General features: G+C 37.2%; 1 protein-coding gene and 1 long non-coding RNA gene across 2 annotated transcripts in view; one reads left to right on the top strand and one right to left on the bottom strand.

Moving 5' to 3' along the window:
- FANCI (FA complementation group I) overlaps window positions 1–25536 on the top strand; it is a 63612-nt gene that overhangs the window by 15044 nt on the left and 23032 nt on the right. The window contains exons 8-24 of the mRNA XM_078151142.1: window positions 64–187; window positions 665–750; window positions 3277–3403; window positions 4442–4534; window positions 5854–5990; window positions 8308–8488; window positions 10176–10263; window positions 13470–13600; window positions 14095–14165; window positions 14668–14782; window positions 17887–18009; window positions 19170–19238; window positions 21339–21441; window positions 22590–22762; window positions 22848–22969; window positions 23435–23599; window positions 25067–25246. Of these exons, the coding sequence (XP_078007268.1) occupies window positions 64–187; window positions 665–750; window positions 3277–3403; window positions 4442–4534; window positions 5854–5990; window positions 8308–8488; window positions 10176–10263; window positions 13470–13600; window positions 14095–14165; window positions 14668–14782; window positions 17887–18009; window positions 19170–19238; window positions 21339–21441; window positions 22590–22762; window positions 22848–22969; window positions 23435–23599; window positions 25067–25246 (2088 nt within the window). The remainder of the gene's footprint in view (window positions 1–63; window positions 188–664; window positions 751–3276; window positions 3404–4441; window positions 4535–5853; window positions 5991–8307; window positions 8489–10175; window positions 10264–13469; window positions 13601–14094; window positions 14166–14667; window positions 14783–17886; window positions 18010–19169; window positions 19239–21338; window positions 21442–22589; window positions 22763–22847; window positions 22970–23434; window positions 23600–25066; window positions 25247–25536) is intronic.
- LOC144456296 (uncharacterized) overlaps window positions 24635–25536 on the bottom strand; it is a 958-nt gene continuing 56 nt past the window's right edge. Inside the window, exons 1-2 of the long non-coding RNA XR_013485300.1 lie at window positions 25504–25536; window positions 24635–25299 (exon numbers count right to left, since the gene is read on the bottom strand). The exon at window positions 25504–25536 is cut by the window's right edge and continues 56 nt beyond it. This is a non-coding gene — a long non-coding RNA (uncharacterized LOC144456296). The remainder of the gene's footprint in view (window positions 25300–25503) is intronic.

Raw genomic sequence — 25536 nt, 5'->3', positions numbered from 1 at the left:
AGTAAATGTAGCATTTGGGCATTCAGAGCATGTCCACAGGATGTAAAAATGTCTGATCCACAGGGATGTCCCTCTAAGCATAGAGGAGTTGGAGTTTGTGGTAGAAAAGGTCCTGAGACTGCTCTCCAAGTTGGACCTCCAAGAGATACCTCCTTTGGTCTACCAGCTTCTGTTGCTTTCCTCTAAGGTAGGAACAAAAAAGATTTTTGCTTGTAAATTCCAAAACTGAACTAGCCAAATTGAAGTGGGCCGCTTAGAGTGATTCAACCTATTATTCTCTCAGGTTGGAGTTTAGAGATAACTCCAAAAATATTCTAGGGCATGGATTATGCATTTCAGCTGTGTTGGGTACATTTGACTGCATCTCACACTTTTGTACTGAGAAAAACATTCACAAAGGAGCAGGCCATGTTTTGTATGCAGCAGCAGAATTAGTGGCTGTGGCACATAGGTCACAATGTAGTGTTTTCTGTTGTCTGGTTTCTCAGAGCCACTCTAGACCCACATGAAAGTATTCTGTGTCCAGTATGTGATCCTGGGATATAGTTTGGGTCCATTTAGCTTTATGCTTTAAGAATCCTTTGGATGTAAAGGCACTGTTAAATTTAGATGATTTAGCTCATCTTCTTGGTTTTGGTTTTGTTTTGATTTCCATAACTTCCAGGGAAGCAGGATGAAAGTTCTGGAAGGAATTATAGCCTTCTTCAGTCAACTGGATAAATCACACAGTGAGGAGCAGAGTGGTGATGAGTGAGTAATATACAGTAGGGTTTGAAGTAGTTGTTTTAAAAAATTCATTCTCCTATAAAACAAAAGTTTTTAGTTGTACATAATAATTTTTTTTTCCTGTTCACTCATTTGACTTCTACCCAGAACCTGTCTAGTCTGTCTTTATTTACTTTGCAGTGAAGCTGTAGAGTTTGAGAACACTCACCTTCTCACTTTTCTGTCATTCTTCTGTAAGCTATGTGGTTAGCTGCAGGGTCTGGGTATATTATATAAAAACACTAGTGGTTATTTATTCTTGTTCTAACTTGTACTAAATAACTGAGGACTGAGCTGTTTCCTGGGTTGTTGTACTGAAAGTACATCATTTCCTAGTTTCAAGTACAGACAGTTCTTGCTTATAGTATGTGGGCTCTTCCACAGACCTCTCCTTCCCCTAGCCAAAGCTGAGGATCCTTGGCATGGAGCTGCACCAGCAGGAACCAGAGCAATCCACAGAGTACAAATTTACCTCAAGTAAGAGCTGTCTGTAGCAAAAGGCACTGCAAAGGATTGTGCTTCTGCCCAGCTATAGATCGTCCCAGCAACGAGGCCTAATTTGTGGTCATCAGTAGTAACTGAAAGACCTTCAGGTTTTTTTTTTATTATTATTATGAATTTGACAACCAGCCTCCCAGTGAACAAGTCTATATACAAATTTAAGCAACAAAAAAAGATTATAAGTGAAACCACAAAACCTTTTAGGTACAGGTTACTTTTTTAAAAAGTGTAATAAATTCCACATATTACTTTTAAAGTTATCCTACTTATGTGTGTCCTTCTCAACTTCCTTTTTTTGTGTGGTTTTTAAAATGTTTCAGTGACTTTTTTTTAATCTCCTTTTTTTGGTCAACCTTGTCTATCTTCTCTCCCTTCCCATAACCCTCCCCTCAATTGAAAATAAGAAAACTTGATCTTTGTAACAAATAGATATAGTCAAGCAAAACAGGTTCCATACATTTGCCACATATAAAAATGTATGTCTTACTTGGTACCTTGAGTCTATTCCCCTCTATCAGGATCGAGATAGCATTCCCCCTCGTAGATCTTCTGCAGTCGTGGTTAATAATTTTCTTTTTTTTTTTCCAAGTGACAAGTTTAAGTATCTTTTTGACAGCATTTTTGAGATCCACAGTGACACAGAGGTATTGAAACAAATGAGAATGTCTTTTGTCCTGGAAACAGGCAGATGTTCTCTTGAAGACCTGTGAGTTGCTATATCATTGATGCCAAAGGCTTTAGAAGGTTATTTCACCAATGTGTCTACAAGACCTTCATGTCTGAATCTGGGGCTACTTCTGAATTCAACCCCATCAGTTCCAATTTTTTAAAAAAAATAGTTTAGTTTTAGTTTTCAACATTTACTTAAGATTTTGAGTTTTAAATTTTCTTTCCCTTCTTCTCCTTCCTCCTCCCCAAGACAATGTGCAATTTGATATAGGCTCTACTTATGCATCATATTAAGCATATTTTCCCATTAGTGATGATGTGGTTAATAATTTAGCTGATCAGAGTTCTTAAGTCTTTCAAAGTAGTTTTTTTAAAAATGCTGATATTGTTATTATATAAATTGTTCTTCCAGTTCTGCTCACATCACATCGTAGTAGTTCATACAAGAGACCTTGCTGTTCTTGATAAAACATACTTGTTCTTTCTTTTTTAAAACAATTTTAGTCTTGTATATATTGCTTTCCTGGTTCTGTTTACTTTATTAGTTCCTATAAGTCTTCTTATGGTTCTCTACATTCTTCATGTTCATTTTTTCTTATGCACAGTAATGTTTCATTAAAATCATGCACCACAACGTATTTAGCTGTTCCTCAATAGGCCCCTCATTTGGTTCCAGTTTTGTGCTACTACAAATGCTGCTGTAAATATTTTAGTATATACTCCTTCTTATTTCTTTCTTTTTATCTTTTTTTTTTTTTGCTCTTTGGTGAGGCAGTTGGGGTTAAGTGACTTGCCCAGGGTCACACAGCTAGTAAGTGTCAAGTGTCTGTCTGAGGCTGGATTTGGACTCAAGTCCTTCTGACTCCAAGGCTAGAGCTCTGTCCACTGTGCCACCTAGCTGCCCCACTTCTCCTTATTTCTTTGGCTTTTTGTGCAGATGTCATCTTCGCTTATGCCATTTCTTCTACCAGCAGTGCCCTCTTCATTTCCAATCTTACCCATTTTTCAAGGCCAAGCTTAAGGGCCACTTCCTAATGAAGCATTCCACGACCACTGATTTCTCCTTCCTTGGAATTCTTTGAATACTTAGTGTCTGCCTTGTACTTCAGCTGAGTAAATCTTTTACTTCCTCTGCTCAGTTTTAAGTTCTTGGAAAGCAAAGAAAGCTCCATATCCTATATTGCCTTGCATATTATAGACACTCAACAATATTTATTGAATAAATCTATTTCTATTTTATTTGAGTTCAGTATGATTAGGTCCAGTGACACAGCTCAGTGCCTCAACCAGTTGCTCAGGTTCAGTGACTTGTAGCCCAGGCCCTTCTTTCTATTCCTTTAGTCTGTTGGACCTTGTCACAGTGCCATCTGGTGAACTGCGTCATGTGGAAGGCACCATTATCCTGCACATTGTGTTTGCCATCAAGTTGGACCGGGACCTAGGCAGAGAACTCATGAAACACTTAAAGGTAGATCAAAACCTGAATGTGGTTCAGTGTCTCCTGGTGAAATGGTGAGAGATTTAAACTAGAAATCAGTTTATGTTGGTCAATGATATCAGGAGTCAAGTGAAAATATTATAGCATGAAATGACCTAAAAAGTACATCATCCTTCTGCACCTGGAAAAGTGAGACCAAATGATCTTCAACATATCATTAAATGAGCCAACAAGTTCCATCTAAAGCTTTCCTGTAATATGCCCTGATGTATTTGTCAGCAAATAGTCCTTTCTCAGTTATTATCTTATATGACCTTAAAGCTTGGCTTCAGTTTTTCACTCTAAGAAATGATGATACTATTTGTTCTTAACAGAACCTTTCATAATCTTCCAATCATCTCTTGTTAATCAATGTAATGAGTTCAGAACCTTTAAATATTTAGATTTTTCATAATTAATAGTTTATAGCAGATTATTCAAGTTGGCATCTCTCATCAGTGCTCTGTGATGGCTGGCCACAGAGTCAGAGAGACCTCAATTCAACACCTGTCCTTACTGGCATTGTTTCACAGGTATTGTATTAACTTCAGTGCCCTCCCCTAGGAAAGCCTTATCCTTGTAATCTCATTTGGGGAATCAAATGAGATAAGGCATGTAAAATACTTTATAAGCTTTGAAGCTCTGTACAGATACTGCTTTTAGCAAGCCAAGTGCTTTTTAAACTCAGTTACTGGCCATTCTACCTTGTTTTGAGGGAGGAGGAATACTTAACAGGAAAAGGATTAGGTTACCTAACAAGGCAGGTACTGGGTCAAATAAATGTCACTAATCTAGCTATTTTGGAAAAAGAGCAAACCACTAGCTTCATAGGATTGCTATGAAGGTGAATCATCAATTAATGCCTGTTAAATAGCTACTGATTATCGTAGTCAAGTAATATATTAAGTGCTTTGAACCCCTACAGGGAAAAGACCCATAAAAACTTAAAGATGTGTGTCATTGTCTTATTTGCTATGCTGTGCTTTTACGTTATAAGTAATAACTTTTTTTCTGATATGTTTGTCCTAGGCAGGGCAGCAAGGAGATGGCAACAAGACCGTATGTCCCTTCAGCATCGCACTTCTACTCTCAGTAGCGAGAATACAAAGATTCGAGGAGCAGGTATTTATGTGGAAGGGTGCGATTCCTCAGTAACTAGTGTGTAGTTAGTGAGCGTTTCCCCCGTTTCGTTGGGGAACGACTCTTGGAGGCACTAGTCTCTGCTATCGGATATATGATTTATTGCCATTCTGTGGGGGTCAGGGTGACCTTTGTATGTTGCCTTCTCATGTCTTTGTTTTCTTGTAGAAGAATTAGGGGATGGAGGGAAAAGTAAAAATAGAAACAAGAGAGAGAACCCCAAGAAACAAGGATAAAAACTTTGAATATTTTTATTGTGCATTGATTTTTAAGAAATTTCTTCTAATTGAGTAAAAATTAGTTCAAGAGGATAGATTGGCCAGAAGGATATAGGAACAGCCTAGTGTCCTTTCTCTTCAGAATTCTTGTCTCCTGAAGACCAAAGAATTAGAATTAATGATTTGTAATCTAATCTCTCAAGGGGAGGGTTTTAGGTCAGGGGTTCCCAGTGTGGAATACATGATGCTCGTCAAAAGGATACAGAGAATGTTTGGTAAATAACTACATTAGTCTATTAAAATATTCAAAAAGTAGTAATGTTAGTGAAAACATATAAGAGAGGATATTCAAGAAGGAGGGTCAGGTGAGAAAGGGAGGGAGTGTTATAATGCATCCGAAAAATTTGATTCCTGCTGACCACAAAACCAAATGAATGAGGTTTGGATTTGAAACAAGTTTCATATTGACCTAAAAAGATAATATTAATTACAGTAACCCAGTAAAAGATTAGCTACTTGATCTCCACGATAACCAAAAATTCTGAATTCATTTCCAGTCATTTAAGTTATAAAATTTTTGATGCCCTTAAAGAAGCATATCCCATTCTTACTAAACATACTCCTAGGCTTCAATTCTGTTTATAACAACTCATTTCTGTGAATCTGAATTCTTAGTCTTATTCTCAATCAAATCTAAAGCAAGAAAACAATTTGGAGGCTGAACATGATATGCAAGTATCTTTCAAAACTTATACCAAGAATAAAACTGTTGATTGACAAGGAACAGAATCAAGAGTTTCCCTGATTTCATTTGACTGTGTTCCTTTTTTTTTTTTTTCCGGTGTGGCAATTGGGATTAAGGGACTTGCCCAGGGTCACACAGCTAGTAAGTGTTAATGTGTCTGAGACCGGATTTGAACTCAGGTCCTCCTGACTCCTGGGCCAGTGCTCTATCCACTGCGCCACCTAGCTGTCCCTATTTGACTGTGTTCTGATGAACATTTAACAATGTTAACATAAGAAGATGATAGTGAGAGTGGCTATATTTTTTTGTTTGATTTCTTTTCCCCTTAATTTTATTAGGTATTTGACCTTCTGAAAACATCAATTCTCAAAAGCTTCAGAGACCTTCAGCTCCTCCACAGCTCAAAGTTTCTGCAGAACCTTGTCCCTCAAAAATCTTGTATCTCCACCATGATCCTAGAAGTGGTTAAGAATAGGTGAGTTAGAGAACAATGCTTCCCATTTGCATTTATTGCTTTGGAAAATATGATTTTAGGCCACATATATGTACCTGCTAGTATCTGGGGAAATGTGTCCAAAAACAAGTTCATTTTTAAAGTTGAGCTCTGCTCTTGGGTGTGGGGACACTGTCCCAAACTCCTTGCACTGGGTACCAGGGGTCTGGTCACTGGTTTTCTGCACCAGAGCTTCTGGGGCTGGCAGCTTGCCCACTGTACTAGAGCAGCCTGGCCTACTTGCCTGGGTTTTGGGGCTGAGAGTTTGCCTGCTGCTCTGGGGCTGGAGGCCTCACAGCAGGCCTGCTGTGCTGCTGGCCCATTGAGCTGGACCATGGGGCCTTGGTTGCTGATGTGGCTAAGAGATTCCTGCTAGCATGCCCAGACACTGCCTGTACTGGGCTCTGCTCCCCTTTTACCCAAGTGAAGCAGGTATTTCCTAAAGTTCTTCTAACTCATCTTGGGCTGGAAAATTGTTCCACTTTTTGTGGATTCTGTTGCTCCAGAATTCTTTGAGAGGCTTTAAACTGGGGAGAGCTCAGGCAAATTCCTGGCTTCTCTCCACCATCTTGGCTCCTTCCCTGGCCTTTTTTCTTTTTTTGCTTTTTGGTGAGATAATCAGGGTTAAGTGACTTGCCCAGGGTCACACAGCTAGTAAGTGTCAAATGTCTGATCTGAGACTGGTTTTGAACTCAGGTCGTCCTGATTCCAAGGCCAGAGCTCTATCCACTGCACTACCTAAGCTGCCCCCCTGGCCTTTTTTCTTAAAACTACTTGTGAGTATTTCTATCTTAACCTTAAGAACTTATTTAAAAGTTTTTATAGTTTTAAAAGCTAACTTTTTATAACTAATTTACCCCCACTCACCAATCGACACTATCTACTTAACTGTGTTTCACTTACTTTGTCTTGTCTTATCTTTCTAATTACCTACTTCTTAGCCTTCTTGAGTCTCTCCAGGTTCCTTCCCTAATTCTCCATTATCCTCTTTAATCCTTTTATAGCTTTCTTAATTGTCCTTGATCCTGCTTCTCTTCTTACAACTTGGTAGAACCTGGATCTGGGCCTGAAAGTAGTTCTTCTTCAAATTTTCTCCAATTTCTACACAATTTTGCTAGATTTTTCCTCACCAAATTCAATCTCTTTCTTCACTTGTCTAAATTCCTTCTTCTGATTCAGCTCAAAGCCTTCTGTCTTTTCCCACTCTTCTTACAACATTCTCCCACAGAATTTGAGATTTTTCCTTAGATCTCTACAAGGTGTATGCCTACAAGTGGTATTGCTGCATCAAAGGGTATGCACTTTAGTGACTTTTAGTGACTTTTGTTTAGTGACTTTTTGGGTATAATTCTAAATTGTTTTCCAAAATGGTCAGAACAATTCATAGCTTGACCAATAAATAGGGTATAAGCATGCCTATACCCTCATAGCTCCTCCAACAATTTCCATTTTCCTCTCCTATGATCTTTGCCAATTTGATGAGTGTGAAGTATAACCTCATAGTTATTTTAATTTCCGTTTCTCTAATTAATGATTTGGAGAATTTTTTCATGTTGCTTTTGATAGTTTGCAGTTCTCTTGAAAACTGCCTGTTCATATCTTTTCACCATTTATCTTATTTTATTCTTAGTCTTATTTATTTTTATTTTATATTTTATCAATTCCTTATATATTTCAGATATCACACCATTATCAAAGAAGTTTGCTGTAGTTTTTTCTCAGTTAATTGTTTTTCTTCTCATTCTAACTGCATTGATTTTGCTTGTACAAAAAGTTTTTCCATTTTATGTAGTCAAAGATTGCTTTGCATAGCATCCTGTCTCATGCTATTCTAGACACTGTGCTTCAGTAAAACTGGATCACTCTGATCAGTGACCATGTCTTAGATTTTCCCACCTTCATGAGTCTGGTGTTACTGTTCTTCATGCATGGAGTCATCTTTGCTCATTGAATTCCTATCCATCCTTTAAAGCTCAACTCCAGTGCCATCTCTTCTTTGCTAATTCCTGGGTAGCATTAACCTTCTCCTTGGACTTTGTGTAGCATTTTCATCTGTAGTTCATTTAACAAGTAGTATTATTTGCTGTAGTTGTTGGTATGGCTTATCCTTTTGCTAGACCGCAAACTTCCAGGGGAGCAGGGAGCATTTTGTCAACTTTTTTTAAAGTTGACAATATTTCTGTCTCGATTTTATATCTCTCCAATACCTAGCATAATGTTCTGTACACAGGGGATGTGTAATGCATATTTGTTGAATTGAATTAATAACACTGTCTTAAACTAAGATTTGTTCCATTAGTGTTCACAGCTGGGATCATGTCACTCAGGGCCTGGTAGAACTTGGTTTCATTCTGATGGACTCATATGGACCAAAGAAGATCCTTGGAGGAAAAACTGCTGAAGCCAGCTTAGTTCCTTCCAAAACGCCATCTCAACAAGCATGCAAACTGGGAGCTAATGTTCTGTTGGAAACTTTTAAGGTGAGACTACAGATTATCCTCTGTTTCAGTTAGTGGAAAATATTGTTATCTCATTTTGACATATTTCTTAGTAATAATAAAATGAAATGTTCTGAATAAGGAATATCTTTGCTCTGGAGGCTGAGGTAAAAAATATATATGAAGATGTGGTTTCAGCCTGGGTAGGACAGGAAATGGGATTATTTTAGAATATCATCAATTTTTTAGTAACAGCCTTATAGATCCTTAGTATCTAGAAATCCAATTTAGTGGGTTTTTCCTTAAAAACAACAACAAACTTTGATTTGCCATGTCTTTAGCTTATTCCACTAATTTCCACTATTTCTAGCCTTTCCTCAGAAGTTTGAACTTAAAATCTTTCACACTACTTTTGTACTCTTCCCTCAAATGTTCATCCATTTTTGGACTTTTTTATACTATTCCTTTTGCATAAAGATGTTATTTTAGGTTAGCAGAAACATGTTAATTCTAGGAATTATGGTTAATTGCTGTTTTTGAAGGCCTGAAGTATACAGTTTGAACTTTTGAACATCACAAACAACTGATAAACAACAATTGAATCTTTTAAAAGACCATGTAAGATTTAAAACATAAAAGCATATTTTCTTTAAAATTTGGAACAATAAATTAAGGTATATCATGTTTGAAGCCTAAATTATTTTATCTTGCTAGTGATCCCACTGATTCATTTTTACACAGATATTAGCTTAGCACAGTTTGCTACTAGCTTATTCATATAAATTTGCCACATTTTCACCAGTTTAAGTACTGAGATAAATTAGGCATACCACAAAGGAATAGGATACAAAGAAGAATCGTTACCAAAATGAAGCTGGTCTTTCTAGGAACTACTGCAATAAGCCACTGCCTTCTAGATGTGACATTGCTACCTCTAGGAATTGGGAAACGCTAATGATTTTCATGGTTGATAAAATTGTCATGGGCTTATATAATATCTGTGCATGTGTATGTGTTCAATACAATCTGAAATAAATACAGGAGTCAGTATTGAGTATTGGTAACTAAGAACTACTAAGAATTACTGATTTCTGGTTTAGGACTTTTCACTTGACATTATTCTCTTTATTATTTTTATACTTAGGTTAACAAAACTGTGCCTCTCTTTCTCTAGTTAGTCTCTCACCTGCTTATAGTGGGCAGGGTTGAGTAGTTTTGTGTTTTAGGATGATCCAGACTTTATTCTGATTTGTTTTTCATGTCAGTGGTTATTCTACCCACATAATAAATAACAAAATATATTTGCATAGCATTTTATGGTCTTGAAAAACACTTTACCTACATTTGAGTCTCAAAGCAACCCTAGGAGTTGTAGATAGCACAGCTGTTACTATGCTGCTTTTACAGATAAAGATCAGGATTAGGTGAAGTGACTTGCCCCAACACGCACAGCCAGTGAGTGACAGAGCTAGAATTTTTATTCAGGTCTTCAGATTGCAAATCTAATGGTTTTTACACTCTACCATGCCGCTGCTTCTATACCTTGAACTGCTTTAGTCTTTCATACATTCTGATGCAGTGATGGTATATACATGGACCAGGAACATTCTCTTAGGCCTTTGGTGAAAAATGGTAAAGTGTCTGTGCTATAAAAATGTGAGTTATTGTCACCTTGAAGAGGTTTCAATACCTGGGGAAAATCTCCATTTAGTTCTTCTGTTCTTTCCAGATCCATGAGATGATCAGAAAAGAGATTGTCGAGCAGGTTCTCAACAGGGTTGTTTCCAAGACATCCTCTCCCATCAGTCATTTCTTAGGTAATGGGTCCGAAAACATTGGGGCAACTTTCTGGAAATTTCCTGAAATGTTTTCACTGCTTCGTCTACAAGAACACTTGGGCAGCCAGTAAAACAGAACTCTTGGCTTAAGTATTAGATCTGTAAAGTTCAAAAGAAACAAGAGTACAGTTGTTCTATTTTTGTGTATTATGCTACTTTGACTATGTTGCTGAAAGTTTTACCAAGAGCTAAAATGATACACATTTGATGCATGGCCCTCTCTTTGTTTGAAAACTTGTCCTATTTTTCTCCTTCCTTTCACTATCAAATTTCTCACCAGGTCAAATTCATCATTCATTACAAATAATCTGAATTCTTATGGCTTTTAGTGTTGTTTTAATTTTCATTAGGGGTAGGTAGGTGGCGTGGTGGATAGAGCCCCACCCTGGAATCAAGAGGACCTGAGTTCAAATCCAGCCTCAGACACTTAGTAGCTGTGTGATCCTGGGCAAGTCACTTTAACCCTGTTTGCCTCAGTTTCCTCATCTGAAAATGAGCTAGAGAAGGAAATGGCAAACCACTCCAATATCTTTGCCAAGAAAACGCCAAGTGGGTTAATGAAGAGTCAGATGTAACTGAAATGTCTGAATGACAGCAACAAATGAATTTCCCTGCCTTCAGTCTCTTGTCTACTCCAGTTCATTTTGCACACTAACATTAGGCTAATTTTATAAAGCTTCATTTTCAGTATGTTTTTTCCCTTCTTAAAAACCTTCAGTGGTCTCCTGTTGCCTACAAAATAAAACTTTTTAACCTGGACTTAAAAGCCTTCCCCAGTTCTTTCAGTTAATCTTCAGATGTCATGAATGCGAGACCCTTCAAAATCTACTTGTCCCTTCTCTGTGTATTTTTCCTAAGAGCTAGCTGCCTGAAGTGAACACAGTACTGCAGAGGGCTCTGAGCAGGACAAAGTATGAGACTTTCACCTTCCTGGTCCTGGACATGAGACTTTCTTAGGGTAGCCTTAAATTACATTAGCTTTCTTGGCTGCCATGTCACCATTGATTCAGATAGTGCTATGTCTTTTCAGAAAAACCAACTAACCTGCTTTTCAGGGTTTACTTAATTCACTTTCTTAAACTCTCAAACTCTTCTGTTTGCTATCCCCTTAACCAGTTTATACATCCATGATTTTAGTCATGCTGTAGTTAGTTGGTACAATGGATAAAGCGCTGAGCCTGAAGTCAGGAAGTCTCATCTTCCTGAGCTCAGATTTGGCGTCAGACACTTGCTTATTAGCTATGTGACCCTAGTCAAGTCACTTGACCCTGTTGTCCTCAGTTTCTCATTTGTAAACCAAGCTGGAGAAGGAGAGGCAAACCACTCCAATATCTTTGCCAAGAAAACCCCAAATGGGTTCATGAAGAATCAGACATGACTAAAATGACTGAACAGCATAGTACCTGCAAGGAATACGCTTCTCTAATGCTTACTCATGTTTAAGACCCAGCTCATATATGTTGTCCTCTCTGAAACCTTTCCAAATCACTCCATTCCTCAGTGAGCTTTCCCAGTTTAATGACTCTCACTTTTATTTGACAGTAATAATAATTTTGAAATCATTTGGTTTGTAAAAGCACTTTGCATCTATTATTTTATTTGAACCTCAGCAACACTGTGAGATAAGTAAGTAGATATTATCCCCACTTTACAGAGGAGGCAAGTTACCCATGACTTAGCCATGGTCATATAGCAAGCAATTGTTGACAACAGAATTTAAACTTGGGTCTTCTTTATTCCAGGTCCAGTTCTCCATCCCTTACTGTCTTTAGTCTAGCACCCCATCTTGTGACATTTCCTGTACTGAATTAACTTTTCAGGTTTTTGTCTTTACTTCCCAGTTTAATTCTGTAAGATACTTGAAGACAATAACCAGGCTTTAGTTGTCCTTATCCCCTATGTTACCTATGGGATACAGCAATGAATACATAGTACCATGTATGTAGTAAGCAGTTGACTTTTTTTGTTGGTTGATTGAAAGTCTGAAATAAAATATGTACATTTTGTTAAGGTAGTCTAATTGGAATTCCTCTCAACTTGGACAATTTGCATCTTGTGTTCAGCCTTTGTTCCATAGCTGAGAATCTTACTCATTTTCACTCTTAGGTGAACTTAAAGGGCTTGTGGCTTCATTGATGTAGGTGCTTCCTTCTTTGACACAAATCGCACCCCTCTCTACCTTAGTAGACTATACTTTTGAGTTGTTATTGCTGAAACAATTGATCATCCAATAACTAACCATCTGGTGATGGCCTTTACAGAACCTTTGAAAGCAGATATACAGTCCTTGCCTGGCCTAGTACTTAAAGTCTTTTCAGTTTGGGAAGAACCACCTTTATTATCCTTTTATATTATTATTATCTTTTATTTAGGCCATAGATGTAGAACTTTAAAAGGAGCTTTAAAAGGCATCTATATGGTCCCTCATTTTACCAAAAAAGAAACTGAGGTTCCAAAAGGTGAAATGTTTTGCCCACAGTAACACACATAAAGAGTGGCAGATGAGAGATCTAAATGTAGTTTTTAAAATTCCAAATCCAGTGTCTCTTTTCTGCATCATTTGTTAACTTTATTCATGCAATCTACTGGCATAGCCTTCTAGAACCCATGATGGCCACTGTGCTCCATGAAGGCATCAGGGGCCTTCAGTGGAGACATATGCTCTAGGTAACCTGGCAACTGCATCTGCAGGTGCTGTAGCCCTGCCTCCTCCATATGCACTAGCTGCTGAAGGCCAAGAAAAGTCTTTGGCACTGTCAAATGGTTCAGTGTCAGAAAGACATATAGTTGTATCAGTGGAAATGGCGCTGAAGATGATACATTACTATCTGCTTACTCCGACACAAATGGGCTATTCCAGCTGCTCTTCAGCTGGACCCTCCTATACACACTGTTTTTCTCTCTGAACGGGAGCTCTTTGAGAACAAGAATAGTCTTACTACTTTTCTGTGTTGATCACCAGCATTTTGCATAGTGCTTGGTACATGGTGAGTGCTGATAAACAAATTTTATTTCTTTTATTTATTCATTTGTTCATTGAAGTAGGCCCCTTCCCAATTACTGATGACAGTGAAGGAAAAGGCAAAATAAACTTTTCTCTTTTCTCTGTATTCATTTTCCTTTTAGTCCCAGTCATTGTGGTATTCAGTTATCTCAGGTGGCTGATAAAAGGTTCTGTTTTTCAGATCTGCTATCGAATATCATCATATATGCACCTTTGGTTCTTCAGAGTTGTTCTTCAAAAGTTACTGAAGCCTTTGACTATTTGTCCTTTCTGCCCCTTCACACTGTGCAAGGCCTGCTCAAAGCAGTGCAGGTGAGGCCCCCCTCAATCCAGGGGGACTTGGCTTAGCTCATCTGTTTAGTCATAAATATGTATATGGGAGAAAATCTATTCTAAAAACCTAAAATTTTGAATTAGGAGGAACTACAGTCTATTTCTCTATCCATTTCACCAAACTTATACTTCATCTCCTTCAGCATATTTTAAAATCAATGATACAATATCTATAAAACATTTTGAGCTTCTTGGAAGATTATTGACTATAGGCAATATATGCACTGGGCTTCAAAGCTAATTTTTTGTACATTTCAGAGGCTCCTATTTCCTTATTGTCACACTTGATATGACTTTTTTTTTAGTCTCATAGTCCAAGACAACATGGTTCATATAATAATATAAGCATAACCTAAATGTAGGGACTGAAAGTTCATACTGATAAGCATAGCCAGCAAAAATCAAGCTAAGCTTAGCATATACTTGATAACTTTGCTCTGTTTTCATCCACTGATTCTTTCTTCCCTTTTTAGCCTCTTTTAAAAGTCAGCATGTCGATGAGAGATTCCCTAATACTTGTTCTCCGAAAAGCCATGTTTGCCAAGTGAGTAACCTTTGGGTTTCTAGGGAGAAAGATTTTCCGTTATTAGAATAAGCCTGAAGTTTATCTCTTACCATTTCCCACTTCAGCCTATGCGCAGGACTCTTTGAAAGATTTATAACCCAAAAGATAAGTTCTACCTATCTATCTATACACATGTATACATTTATATGTACAAGCATAGTCCTTACAGATACTCCAGTTATTTTATTGTATGATCCTGGAACAGTCTTGTTCTCTTACCTTGTATCATTGTGTCAGAAAAAGTAGAAGGAAGTATAGATGTTGTCATGAGTTTAAATAGCCAGTTTTTAAAATCAACTGTATTTGGAACTGTTAATTATTCGGGGCCAATTTATGTATCTAAGTTCAATTTATATTCTGTGCTTCCTTGCTTATATAGATTCCTTCTTTGTACAGAATAGATTCAGATTTTTCTCAGAAACCTATTTGCAATGAAGTTGGTGCTATTTGTTGATTTTCTTTTTTTTATTCCTTGAGCCAGTCAGCTTGATGCCCGAAAATCTGCTGTTGCTGGGTTTTTGCTCTTATTGAAGAATTTTAAGGTTCTGGGCAGCTTGTCTTCATCTCAGTGCAGTCAGAGTATTGGTGCCACTCAGGTAAGCATGACTCATAGTAAATGGCAGAAAGGATATTTTAACAGCTTTCTTTCCTTTTTAATCAAGATCTTGAAGCCTTGATGGCCTAATGGACTAGCGCCAAAATAGGCCCTACAAGTTCTGAATTCTGTAAACCACTCTCTAAAGATGAGCCAAAGGACTTTACTGCTTTGAGCTCATCCATTTGGCAGATTTAGCCCCCACCCCCAATCCGTTTTGAACACTCAGGACTCAGGGATTTGAAGGTGAATTAAATGTCAACAAACATTAAAGGATGATGCCTCCCTCCTTTCTCCCTCTAGATTATAAGCTTTTTGAAGGCTTTTTGTTTTTTATTTGTATCCCCTGTGCATAGCACAGAACCTTATACTTAGTAGATGCTTAATAAATACTTGCTGAATTGAATTGAATTTCTTCTCTGTGCACAGTCCTTTATTCATACTAGGATAGGTCAGTGGTTAAGTACAATGAGGTCTCTCACCTCATATAGTTATTTAGTAGGGACCTGTGGCATATGTGCAAATAACCATAATACAGTATTACACATTTCACATATATTGAAAGAGGTGCAGTCTTTTTTTTAAAATTGTTGTTGTCCTTTTTTATGTCTTTTTTTAAATAGTATTTTTCCCCCAATTACTTGTCAAGACAATTTTAGCATTCATTTTTACAAGTTTTGAGTTGCAAATTTTTCTCCCTCCCTGCCTCCCCTCCCCTCTTCCTAAAATGGTAGGCAATTTGATATAAGTTATACATGTGCTATCATGTAAAAGATATTTCCATATTAGCCAGAGTTGTGAAAGAAGAAACAGATCAAAAGGAAAAAAAAACATGAAAAAGAATAAAGTAAGAAAAAAAAGTATGCTTCAATCTGAATTCAGAGTCTATCAGTTCTTTATCTGGATGTGGAGAGCATTTTCCTTCATGAGTCCTTTGTACTTGTCTTGGATCATTGTGTTGCTGAGAAGAGCTGAATCATTCATAGTTGATCATCACACAGTGTTGCTGATATTGTCTACAATGTTTTCCTGGTTCTGCTCATTTCACTTTGTACCAGTTTACTCACGTCTTTCTAGGTTTTTCTGAAATATGCCTGTTAATAATTTCTTATTGTACAAAAGTATTCTATCACATTTATATTACTACAATTTGTTCAGCCATTCCCCAATTGATGAGCATTCCCTTGATTTCCAATATTTTGCCACCACGAAAAGGGCTGCTTTATTCTTGCATGTGTAGGTTTTTTACCTTTTTTATAATTTTTTTGGGATACAGACCTAGTAGTGGTATTGTGGGATCAAAGTGTATGCATAGTTTTATAGCCCTTTAGGCATGGTTCCAAATTACTTTCCAGAATAATTGGATCAGTTCACAGCTCTACCAGCAGTGCATTAGTGACCCAGTTTTCCCACATCCTCTCCAACATTTATCATTTTCCTTTTCTGTCATATTAGTCAATCTGATAAATGTGAGGTGATACCTCAGAGTTGTTTTAATATACATTTTTTCTAATCAAAAATTAATTGGAGCACTTCTTCATATGCCTATAGATAACTTGCTTTCTTCATCTGAAAACTGCCTGTTCATATCCTGAATATGTCAATTGGGGAATGGCTTGTATTCTTATAAATTTGACTCAGTTCTCTGTATATTTGAGAAGTGAGCCCTTTATCAGTAACACTTGCTCTATAAAGATTGTTTCCTGACTTTCTCCTTTCCTTCTAATCTTGGTTGCATTGGGGTTTTTTTGTGCAAAAGCCTTTTAATATAATTTAAATTATCTATTTTACATTTCATAATGCTGTCTATCTGTTGTTTAATCATGAACCTGTGACTTCTCCTTAAAGAATTTGGATACTATATCACTTGGTGCATATACATTTAGTGTTGATGTTTCTTCGTTGTCTATGGTAGAGTGAAGTAGAAAGATGCCATGTTGTGGAGGGACTTAAATTCCACCCAGGATTTAAATTTTACTCAGGTAATGGAGAGCCACCAAAGATTTATTTTATTTTTTTGTGTGTGTGCAGAGGTGTGGCATGAGCACAAAGAAAATTAATCTGGCAGCAATGTCAAGAATAGATTGGGAGGGGAAGAAAATGGATATGGGAAGATCTTTTATGAGGCTATTAAATAGGCAAGGAAGGTAGTACTAAAGGTGTAGATCAGGTTGATGGCTATGAGAATAGAGGGGAAGGGATATCAGTGACAGAGGTTATAGAAATATAAATGATACACCTTGAGAATTGATTAGATATGGGGATTGAGGAACTAGGAAAAGTCAACGAGGGTTTCTGACAAAGTTGAGTAGATGATGGATGGTACCATTGTTAGGAACAGGGAAGTCAGAAAGAGAAGCAAATCTGGGGGGAAAAGTTTTGATATGAACAAAATGAGTTTGAAGTACGAATGAGATAAACAGGTGAAGATACCCTGTGAACAATTAGAGTTGAAGGTCTGGTGCTCAGAATAGAAGTTGGGGCTGGTCTGGGTCATTTGGGAATTGTTTGTGTAGAAGTTATATTTGAAACCATCCAAGTGACTGAACTTACTGAGAAGAGGATATAGAAAAATAAGAGAAGCACCAATATTAAGGGATCATGAAAAGGAAGAGGTCAGTGAAAGAGACATTCTTGTTTTGTAAGAGACTTCTTGGTAATAAGCAACATACTTTAGGAGTCATGTTCATTCTTTCAGATCACTAAAGTACCATTTGGTATTTTATTATTACAGCCTCTCATAGTGTGCAATGGTTAATGTGCCATCCTAAACATGTTACTTGCTGCCAAGGAGTAATTGGGTACTGAGGAGAACTGTGTTCATTGAGTTAATTTTGGTAAAAATGCTCCATATCCTCTGATGAAAGATTTAGTTTATAGATCCTGGCTTCCAAGCAGAGTTTGAGAAGCATAGCAGCTCAGCTCTGATACATCCACTACTTCACATGGTACTACCTGTAGTTTATTGTTAGAATGATTGCATTTGTCAGGCAAGGAGAGTGAGGTTTGTATTTCTTGGCATAGGAACATATGCACATTTTTCTTCTGGTTGACTACTGCCTTGATAAAATAGAATGGACATGAATAAGTCTCATTCCTTTTTAGGTGCATGTGGATGTTCATAGCCGTTACAACTCTGTTGCCAATGAGGCTTTTTGTCTTGAGATCTTAGATAGCCTGAGGAGATGCTTAGGTCAACAGGCTGATGTACGTCTCATGCTTTATGAGGTAAATAGATTTAATGACGGGGCTCACATTTTTCCCTTGCCTGATAAACTTATTTAGCTAAGTAAAATCTAGCCGTAATCTACCCCAGGGAATTTCAGAAGGGTTGATGGAAAGATCATTGACATTCATAATTAGGTACTCAGAGCCAGAATGGGTGCTTTGGGCCTCTTACTTGGGATGAAGTATGGAGAATGTACCAAAGGGAAATTTACAGGAATCCCTAGTTATGAGAAGATGGGAGGCAGAGACTGAAGGCCAAGGGATATTTATTGTGAATATTAAAGAAATGCCAACCTTGACAGGGAAGTGCACCCCAATGCTATAAGTGTTCCTTTGCTTAAGCCTAAATCTGGGAACTGCTGTTTTAGTGAATTTGAGCTTAATTTTGTAGTCATTTGACTCGTGTTCTCTTTGTATATACATTGTCTGTGCACTGGGATGTATAGGATATTCAAGGAGGACTAGCACCTCTGGTGTGATTGCTTGATGAGCCCTTTTCAGGCCTGTTCATCCACCTTTAGTGTCTACCTGGCACTCAGCTCTCACCTGTGGCTCCAAGAAGCTGTAGCATGAACAGCAGCCACACCCTGGTAAATCATCTCAGCAGACAGGCTAAACCAGGTTGAAGGTAACCGACAGGCCTCAAACTCATTGGTGAATTAGGGGGTATCTACCCCAAGCATGTGAAGACTTCTCCCAGTGCACTGGGTGGATGAGAACAGTTTTGGTCCAATGGCTATGAAGGTAGGGAGCTTGATCAGACATCAAAGATGCCAAGGTCATCCACTGAATCCCAAGCTATCACCAGTCATCCTGACTTTTTCTTAACAGGGGACTTCAATGACTCTGGAAGACAAAGTGAGTCTGATGACTTTGTGCAACTCTGCCTCACTTAAATTCAATTTACCCATGAGTTAAGACATTTTGATGTCATTGGTCCTCTTCAAAATGAATAACAAACAGTATCTGCATTAGAGTTCAATATTGAACAAATGGGCATCTTTAAAGTCCTCTAAAGGATAATATGGGGGCACAGGAGAGAATATACCTGGAATACTTCAAGCTTCTCAAAGAGAAGCAGTGTTACATTAAACTATCATCTTAGTCATCATTTAGCTTTATGATGGAGGTTCATGTGTTCCCTCTTTGACTTCCTTCAGGGTTTTTATGATGTCCTTCGAAGGAACTCTCAGCTGGCTAATTCAGTAATGCACACTCTGCTCACTCAGGTATAGTATGTTTGGTGAATCAAAAGCAGATGCTTAAAGGAAATTATTCAAGTGGATTGACCTTTTTAGGCTTTTCAAAGTCTAAAACATCAATTTCCAATCAGTGCATCTTGGCCCCGTGTTATCTTGTATCCTAGATGTGCAATAATGTCCTGAGTTTCCTTTCCAGACCAAGTATTGCAGTAGGGCATTGTCTGCCAACAATCATTGCTCATGGACCTCAAATTATTTTAAATCCAAAAGTTCTTATAAATAAATTGTACCATCAGGATAGAGTAGAAAACTAGTTGGGCAAGAAAAATCATTTCATTTAACAATAGAAGTAGCAGAATGATGTAGTGGGAAAAGAGCTGGCCTGAGAGTCGGGAAATCTGGGTTTGGTCCTAGCTCTACCATCTAGTCCCTGTGTGACCTGGGATAAATCATTTAACCTCATTTTTAGGCTTTGACTTTGAATTTCCAAAGTCTAAGAATTTTCTGAAATGGAGTATGAACTTGGAAAACAAAATTTGTTTTGAAAACTCAATTTATTTTTGAACTTGTTACTTTATTTATAGCAGAGCTACTGAGTTTTGCAGATACTGACCAGCAAAACAGTGATAGCTTACAGGTGTGGTAGAGTTAGCATTTAAGTTCTCAGAGTAAGTAAACTCTTTTTTTAAAAATTAATTTATTTTGATTTATCAACAATTATTTCCATAAGCTTTTGAGTTTTAAATTTTTCTCACCCTTCCTACCTCCCTCCTCAAGACAGCGTGCCGTCTGATATCGGCTATACATATACGTTCCTATTAAACATTTTCACATTAGTCATGTTGTAAGGAAGAATTAGAACCAATAGAAGGAACTACAAGAAAGAAGAGACAAAACAAAAACAAGAAAAAAAAAGAGAGCAAATAGTATGCTTTGATCTGCATTCACATTCCATAGTTCTTTCTTTGGATGTGAATAGCATTTTCTATCACAAGGCCTTTGGAGATGTCTTAGATCCTTGTATTGCTGAGAAGGGCTAAGTCTATCAAAGTTAGTCATTGCACAGTGTGGCTGTCGCTGTGTACAATGTTCTCCTGGTAAATAGACTCTTTGAGTTTGACTGGACTATAGAGGTCATGCAGCTCTTACCACATCTAAACCATGACTCCCTTATGACAAGGTGGTTGGTCAGTCTCTTTTTGTGTCTTAGATATTTTGGTAAACTCAAATTTTGAACCTCAGTTTCTTTCCTGTAAAGTGAGGGGTTTAAACAAGATGATCTCTGAGGTCCAGGCTGTAAATCTGCTGTATTGAGGGAAAATTTCCATTCACTTTTTGGGAGGGATTCTTAACTGAGGGCTCTTTGAACTTAAAAAATATATATTTTGATAACTATTTCAAATAATTGGTTTCCTTTGTAATCCTATGTAATTTTATTCATTTAAAAGCATTATTCTGAAAAGAGGTTCTTAGCTTTGCCAGTCTACCAAAGGGGTTCGGAATATGAAAAAGTTAAGAACTGCTGTAGGATATGGATTTTAATGCTTTATTTTTGAGTAATCACAAGGAAATTCAGATGAGGAAACCTCATTGAAAATAAGTTCTGTGAGATATGAGAAGACACTCCCGACCTATTCTTGAAGAGATGGGAGGTGTTAAGATTTTTTAAATGTATATATCAATTATGCTGATTTTTTTCTTCTTTTTCTTTCTTTTTTATTTTTCTTAAAAAAATGTTATATGGGATGATTCTTGGGGAGGGGGATCAATACTGGGAAAACTATAATGATGAAAAAATCGAAAGATATCCATAAAAGCTTATTTGGAAAAAAATAATAAGATCTGTGATATCTAGGAATTGGCAAAAAATCAAAATATTAGAATGCCTCTAGATACCCATATATTTTCTTTCTCCTTTGGTAAAGATCTTAATCCTCTAAAAGAACCAGAGCTTTTTAACTAACCTTGTATAACAACCAGCCTGATTCCATATATATCTGAAAATTTAACAGTAATGTTTGTTAATGATGACATTAGATGATATTAAACACCCATATTACCATTAGCTTGATTATTAATTTAATGAGCAGCTGTAAGTTACAGTATCTTTGTTTTTCTGCTATTCAGTTAAAACAGTATTATGAACCAAAACATGACCTGCTACCTCCATTGAAACTAGAAGCATGTATTCTGGCCCAGGGAGATCTGATCTTTCTTCAGGAACCTCTGGTAAGATCTTTATGACTTTTTTTTTGGCATGGCTTTTTTTTCCATTAAAAAATAAGAATTTTTTCTCACTTTAATGTCTCCCCTCCAAATTAGAAAACAAAATAAAACCCTGGTTAAATATATGTGTATGTATACATATATGTATATATATTGAACTAAGTTATATATGCATATATGAATATATATTTAAGCAGGGTTTTATTTTGTTTTTTAATAATAATTCTACGTGTGTGTGTGTGTATGTATATGGAGTTAAATGACACAGATTCCTGCATTGGCCCTGTCTAAAAACATGTCTCCGTCTACATTTTGAATCCTTCACTTCTCTGTCAGGAAGTGGGTAATAAGCTTCCTCACCAGCCCTCTGGAATCATAGTCATTGCATTGATCAGAGTACTTAAGTCTTCCAAAGTTGTTTGTCTTAACATTGTTCTTTATTACTTTTTGCCACCATTATTTTCATTGTTAAGCCTAGGATCGTCCAACTGAGGACCCATTTTCCTACAAAAGTTCCCACTGTAGCACTACTAGGTCATGTTTGTTCTTGCCTCTGGTGTTTTTCCTGCCTCCCGAGGTTGGTTTTATGTATGTACTGTCATCCTAGCTTTCCCAGGTGCTAATCCTATCCATGAAGATCAGAAGTCAAGATAAAAATTGAAGCAAGACCTCCAGAAGTTTTCTAGAGTCTACTGAAAGACATATCTGCTTGGCATCTTACTCCATATTGACAACCTTTCCCAGTATTGTCCTGGATCTGGACCCAGCTTCCTAGTATTGATCTTTCAAGATCTATATCGGCCAAAATCGGTGTCCATAGAATGAAACGTATAGCTCTAGGAATTAAGGGAGAGGTCATGTACCAGTGACATTTGTAGCAAGCCACAAAGAACGTTTAATATTGTACTATGGTTCCCTTGTACTTATATAATGACTGAAATCATAGGGTTTGGATTCCAGCACTGCGTATAACAGAAACACCATGATGCTGCCTATTTAAATATGTTTATTTAAAATTCCAGCAATTCATGTTAATTTGACACCTTTTTAGGTGTGGATGCTAATAAATAATTTGCTTTGTAGACATTGACTCATTTAAGCCTAGTAACAGTGAGGAATTGGATTGAATGGTTTTTTCTTCTCTTTGCAGGCTCAACCTGTTGTGCTGTATCCAGCATTGTTTGGCATGGTACAGGAATAAAGTGATGCCCTTAGAGGAGGAGGAGGAAGAGGAGGAGGAAGAAGGATTCCAGCAAGACTTAGAAGACATGCTGGAGTCAATTACCAATCGCATGATCAAGAGTGAGCTAGAGGACTTTGAGTTGGTAATTGACATTTCTTCAGGAGTGTTTTGGCTTGGGTAATGGAAATATTCAACAATTTATTAATTTATTCAATTTTGTCTTTCAGGATAAATCAGCAGATTTCTCTCAGACCACTAGTGTTGGCGTCAAGAATAATATCTATGCTCTCCTAGTGATGGGAGTGTGTGAAGTCCTGATCGAATATAATTTCAGTATAGGCAATTTCAGGTAAAGAACAACTATGCCTATTCATTTCTTGTTAATAGGGCATGTTGATAAATAATGCTCTTAAGTTTTGGTTTCCATTGAGCTCTTATCAACAGCACTCACTCTATAAATGACAGAATGCGTCCTTTTCTGATAGGTTCACAATCTAAAAATTTTCACTTTAGTTCTTCATAACATAGAGCTACAGAGTGTGCCAAATGGGTATGTCAGTGTATAGTTTTCCCCTTGTAAGCTAGTAACAGGCTCCCCAAACCCTGAATTCAAGAACTTCCTTTGATTTTAATGGAGAAATTTTGGTTTATATTGACAGTATTCTAAGCAGATTTGTGTGATTTATAGATAATATGCTGTTTAATGAAGATGAAAACATAGTATCATTGGTCTTATCATATGGTCATATGAGTGCATGCAGGGGCAAACACAGTAGTTTGATGATTACCATTACTGCTTTTTCCTTTCCCACAGTAAAAATAAGTTTGAGGAGGTTCTGAGCCTATTTAAGTGTTATAGCAGACTCTCTGACATCCTCAAGGAGAAAGCTGGGAAAGGCAAGTCAACAGTGGCTAACAAAACAGTTCGTAGTTTCCTGTCCATGAAATTTGTGTCTACTCTACTTGTGGCTCTGTTCAGGTAAAGATCTCTCAATGTTATTATCTGGGAAAGTTGTTGGGTATTAATTTGTTTCCAGATAGGTTCTAAATTCTGTGAATTTAACAGAAATCCCCCAGAAGAGCAGTGTAATTTTTGCAAGTATGTCAGCATGTATGAAGCAACAGAATATCTTAATAAGCCCATAGCTCTGTGGAGAAGTACTCCTGCTCATGCTTAGATTTACCAACATGTCCCAAATCAACACCAGGGTCTCTGCCAATTTCCCACATTTCTTATTCATTGTGCATGCAACTCAGTCACAAAACCATTTACTTTGTGGAAGACTATACCAAATAAACCCTAATGAAATAATAGCAGTTGGAATGAGATACCTCAGGAAGATAAAAAGATATGAGGGTAATGTAGGGATGAATTCCAGCCAAGACCATAGTCAGAGGCAATTCTATAATGGAAAAAGAACTGGTTAAGTGGAAAAACCTTTGGTCTCTAAGAATCGGGAGACCCGAGTTCAAGTCTCATCTCTGCCTTTAATCCTCTAAGGTGCTCAGTTCCTTCTCACCTATAAAATAAAGGTATTTCATCAAATGACTTCTAAAAGCCCTCTAATACTGAGATTCTGTAATGCAAATGCTATTGGAAAAACAACTCAAGTGATATGAACATATAACAGAAGAAAAAAGAAAGAAATGTATTACAAAAGAAACCTGCATAGTAGATAAAAGAACTAGAAAGCAGATCAAGACAAAATGTAAAGAGCAAATAAATTAAAAGGGCAAAGTGGGGAGTACAGGGAAGGTAAAGCTTTAAGTACAAGAAAGGGGATGTGACCTGAGAAGTCATAGATCTGGAGCTACAAGATCTCAAAGGCCAACCTCAACAATACCCAGATCTTCCTGACAGTTCAGTTATTTTTCTTTTTTCTTTAATTGATAAATTTTGTTTTGATATGGCACACAAACTTCAACAAACACAAAGTACAGTCCCCCGAAATAGTTAAGCAAAACAGCATGAAAGAAGGGTTGTAATTAATAGTAGTATAACCATACACTAAAGTAGTTTTCCATTTTTCCTACTTAATAACTTTATTTATACCTTTAAAAAAAAGAGGTTGCCTTTTGTTAAAATAGCACATGCTTCATTTTAATAATAGTACTACTGTCAATTGTATTTAATCTGAGGTTTGTGGACATTAAAAATTGCCATTTGTATAACTGTCCTTGTGTACATTCTTTTAGTTCTTTTTTCTTTACTGCATCACTTCATAGAAGTGTTCCCCTATTTCTTGAAATTGCTTATTCAAGAAATAGCTGTTCCTTAGTAATAATCATTACATTTGTGTATCACAGTCCAGCAACTCCCCAATCATCAGCCCATTTTTTTCTTTTCTTTTTTTCCAATGATTTTTAAAGTTAGGAATCTAAGTGATCCCAGTGCTAGAGAAATTTTTAAAATATCAACAAGATGCTTCTTTTTTTTCCACCTTAGAGATAGTTCCCAAAGCCACGAAGAAAGTTTATCTGTCCTGCGGTCCAGCAATGAGTTCATGCGATATGCTGTGAATGTTGCCCTCCAGAAGGTGCAGCAGCTAGAGGAGACAGGACAGGTGGATGGTCCCGATGGTCAGAATCTGGACAGGATTTTCCAGAACCTTTGTGAAATCACTCGGTGAGTCACTGAGCCTTCTGAATTCTTGCTTTCCATCTTTTATGGGAAAGGACCTGAGAAGGAAGAGGTTTTGATTCAGTTCAACAAGCATTAGATAAGTACCTGCTATGAGTAAGGCCCTATGCTGAGTGCTAGGGAAACAAAACCAGAAAGAAACGATTCTTGCTCTCACACGGTTTATACTTTTTTTGACTGGGGCTAGGGCACAGGAGTGGAGGAAAAGGGAGCAGAGAACGTGAACAAAAAGCACCATTGACCTGGCTGTGATAGGAGAAGCCTTGATGCCCGTG

This window comes from Phascolarctos cinereus, unplaced genomic scaffold (assembly GCF_003287225.1).
Source record: "Phascolarctos cinereus isolate Bilbo 61053 unplaced genomic scaffold, phaCin_HiC Scaffold_3;HRSCAF=262, whole genome shotgun sequence".
Taxonomy (NCBI): Eukaryota; Metazoa; Chordata; class Mammalia; order Diprotodontia; family Phascolarctidae; genus Phascolarctos; species Phascolarctos cinereus.
This window is presented reverse-complemented; position numbering and strand designations above follow the sequence as displayed.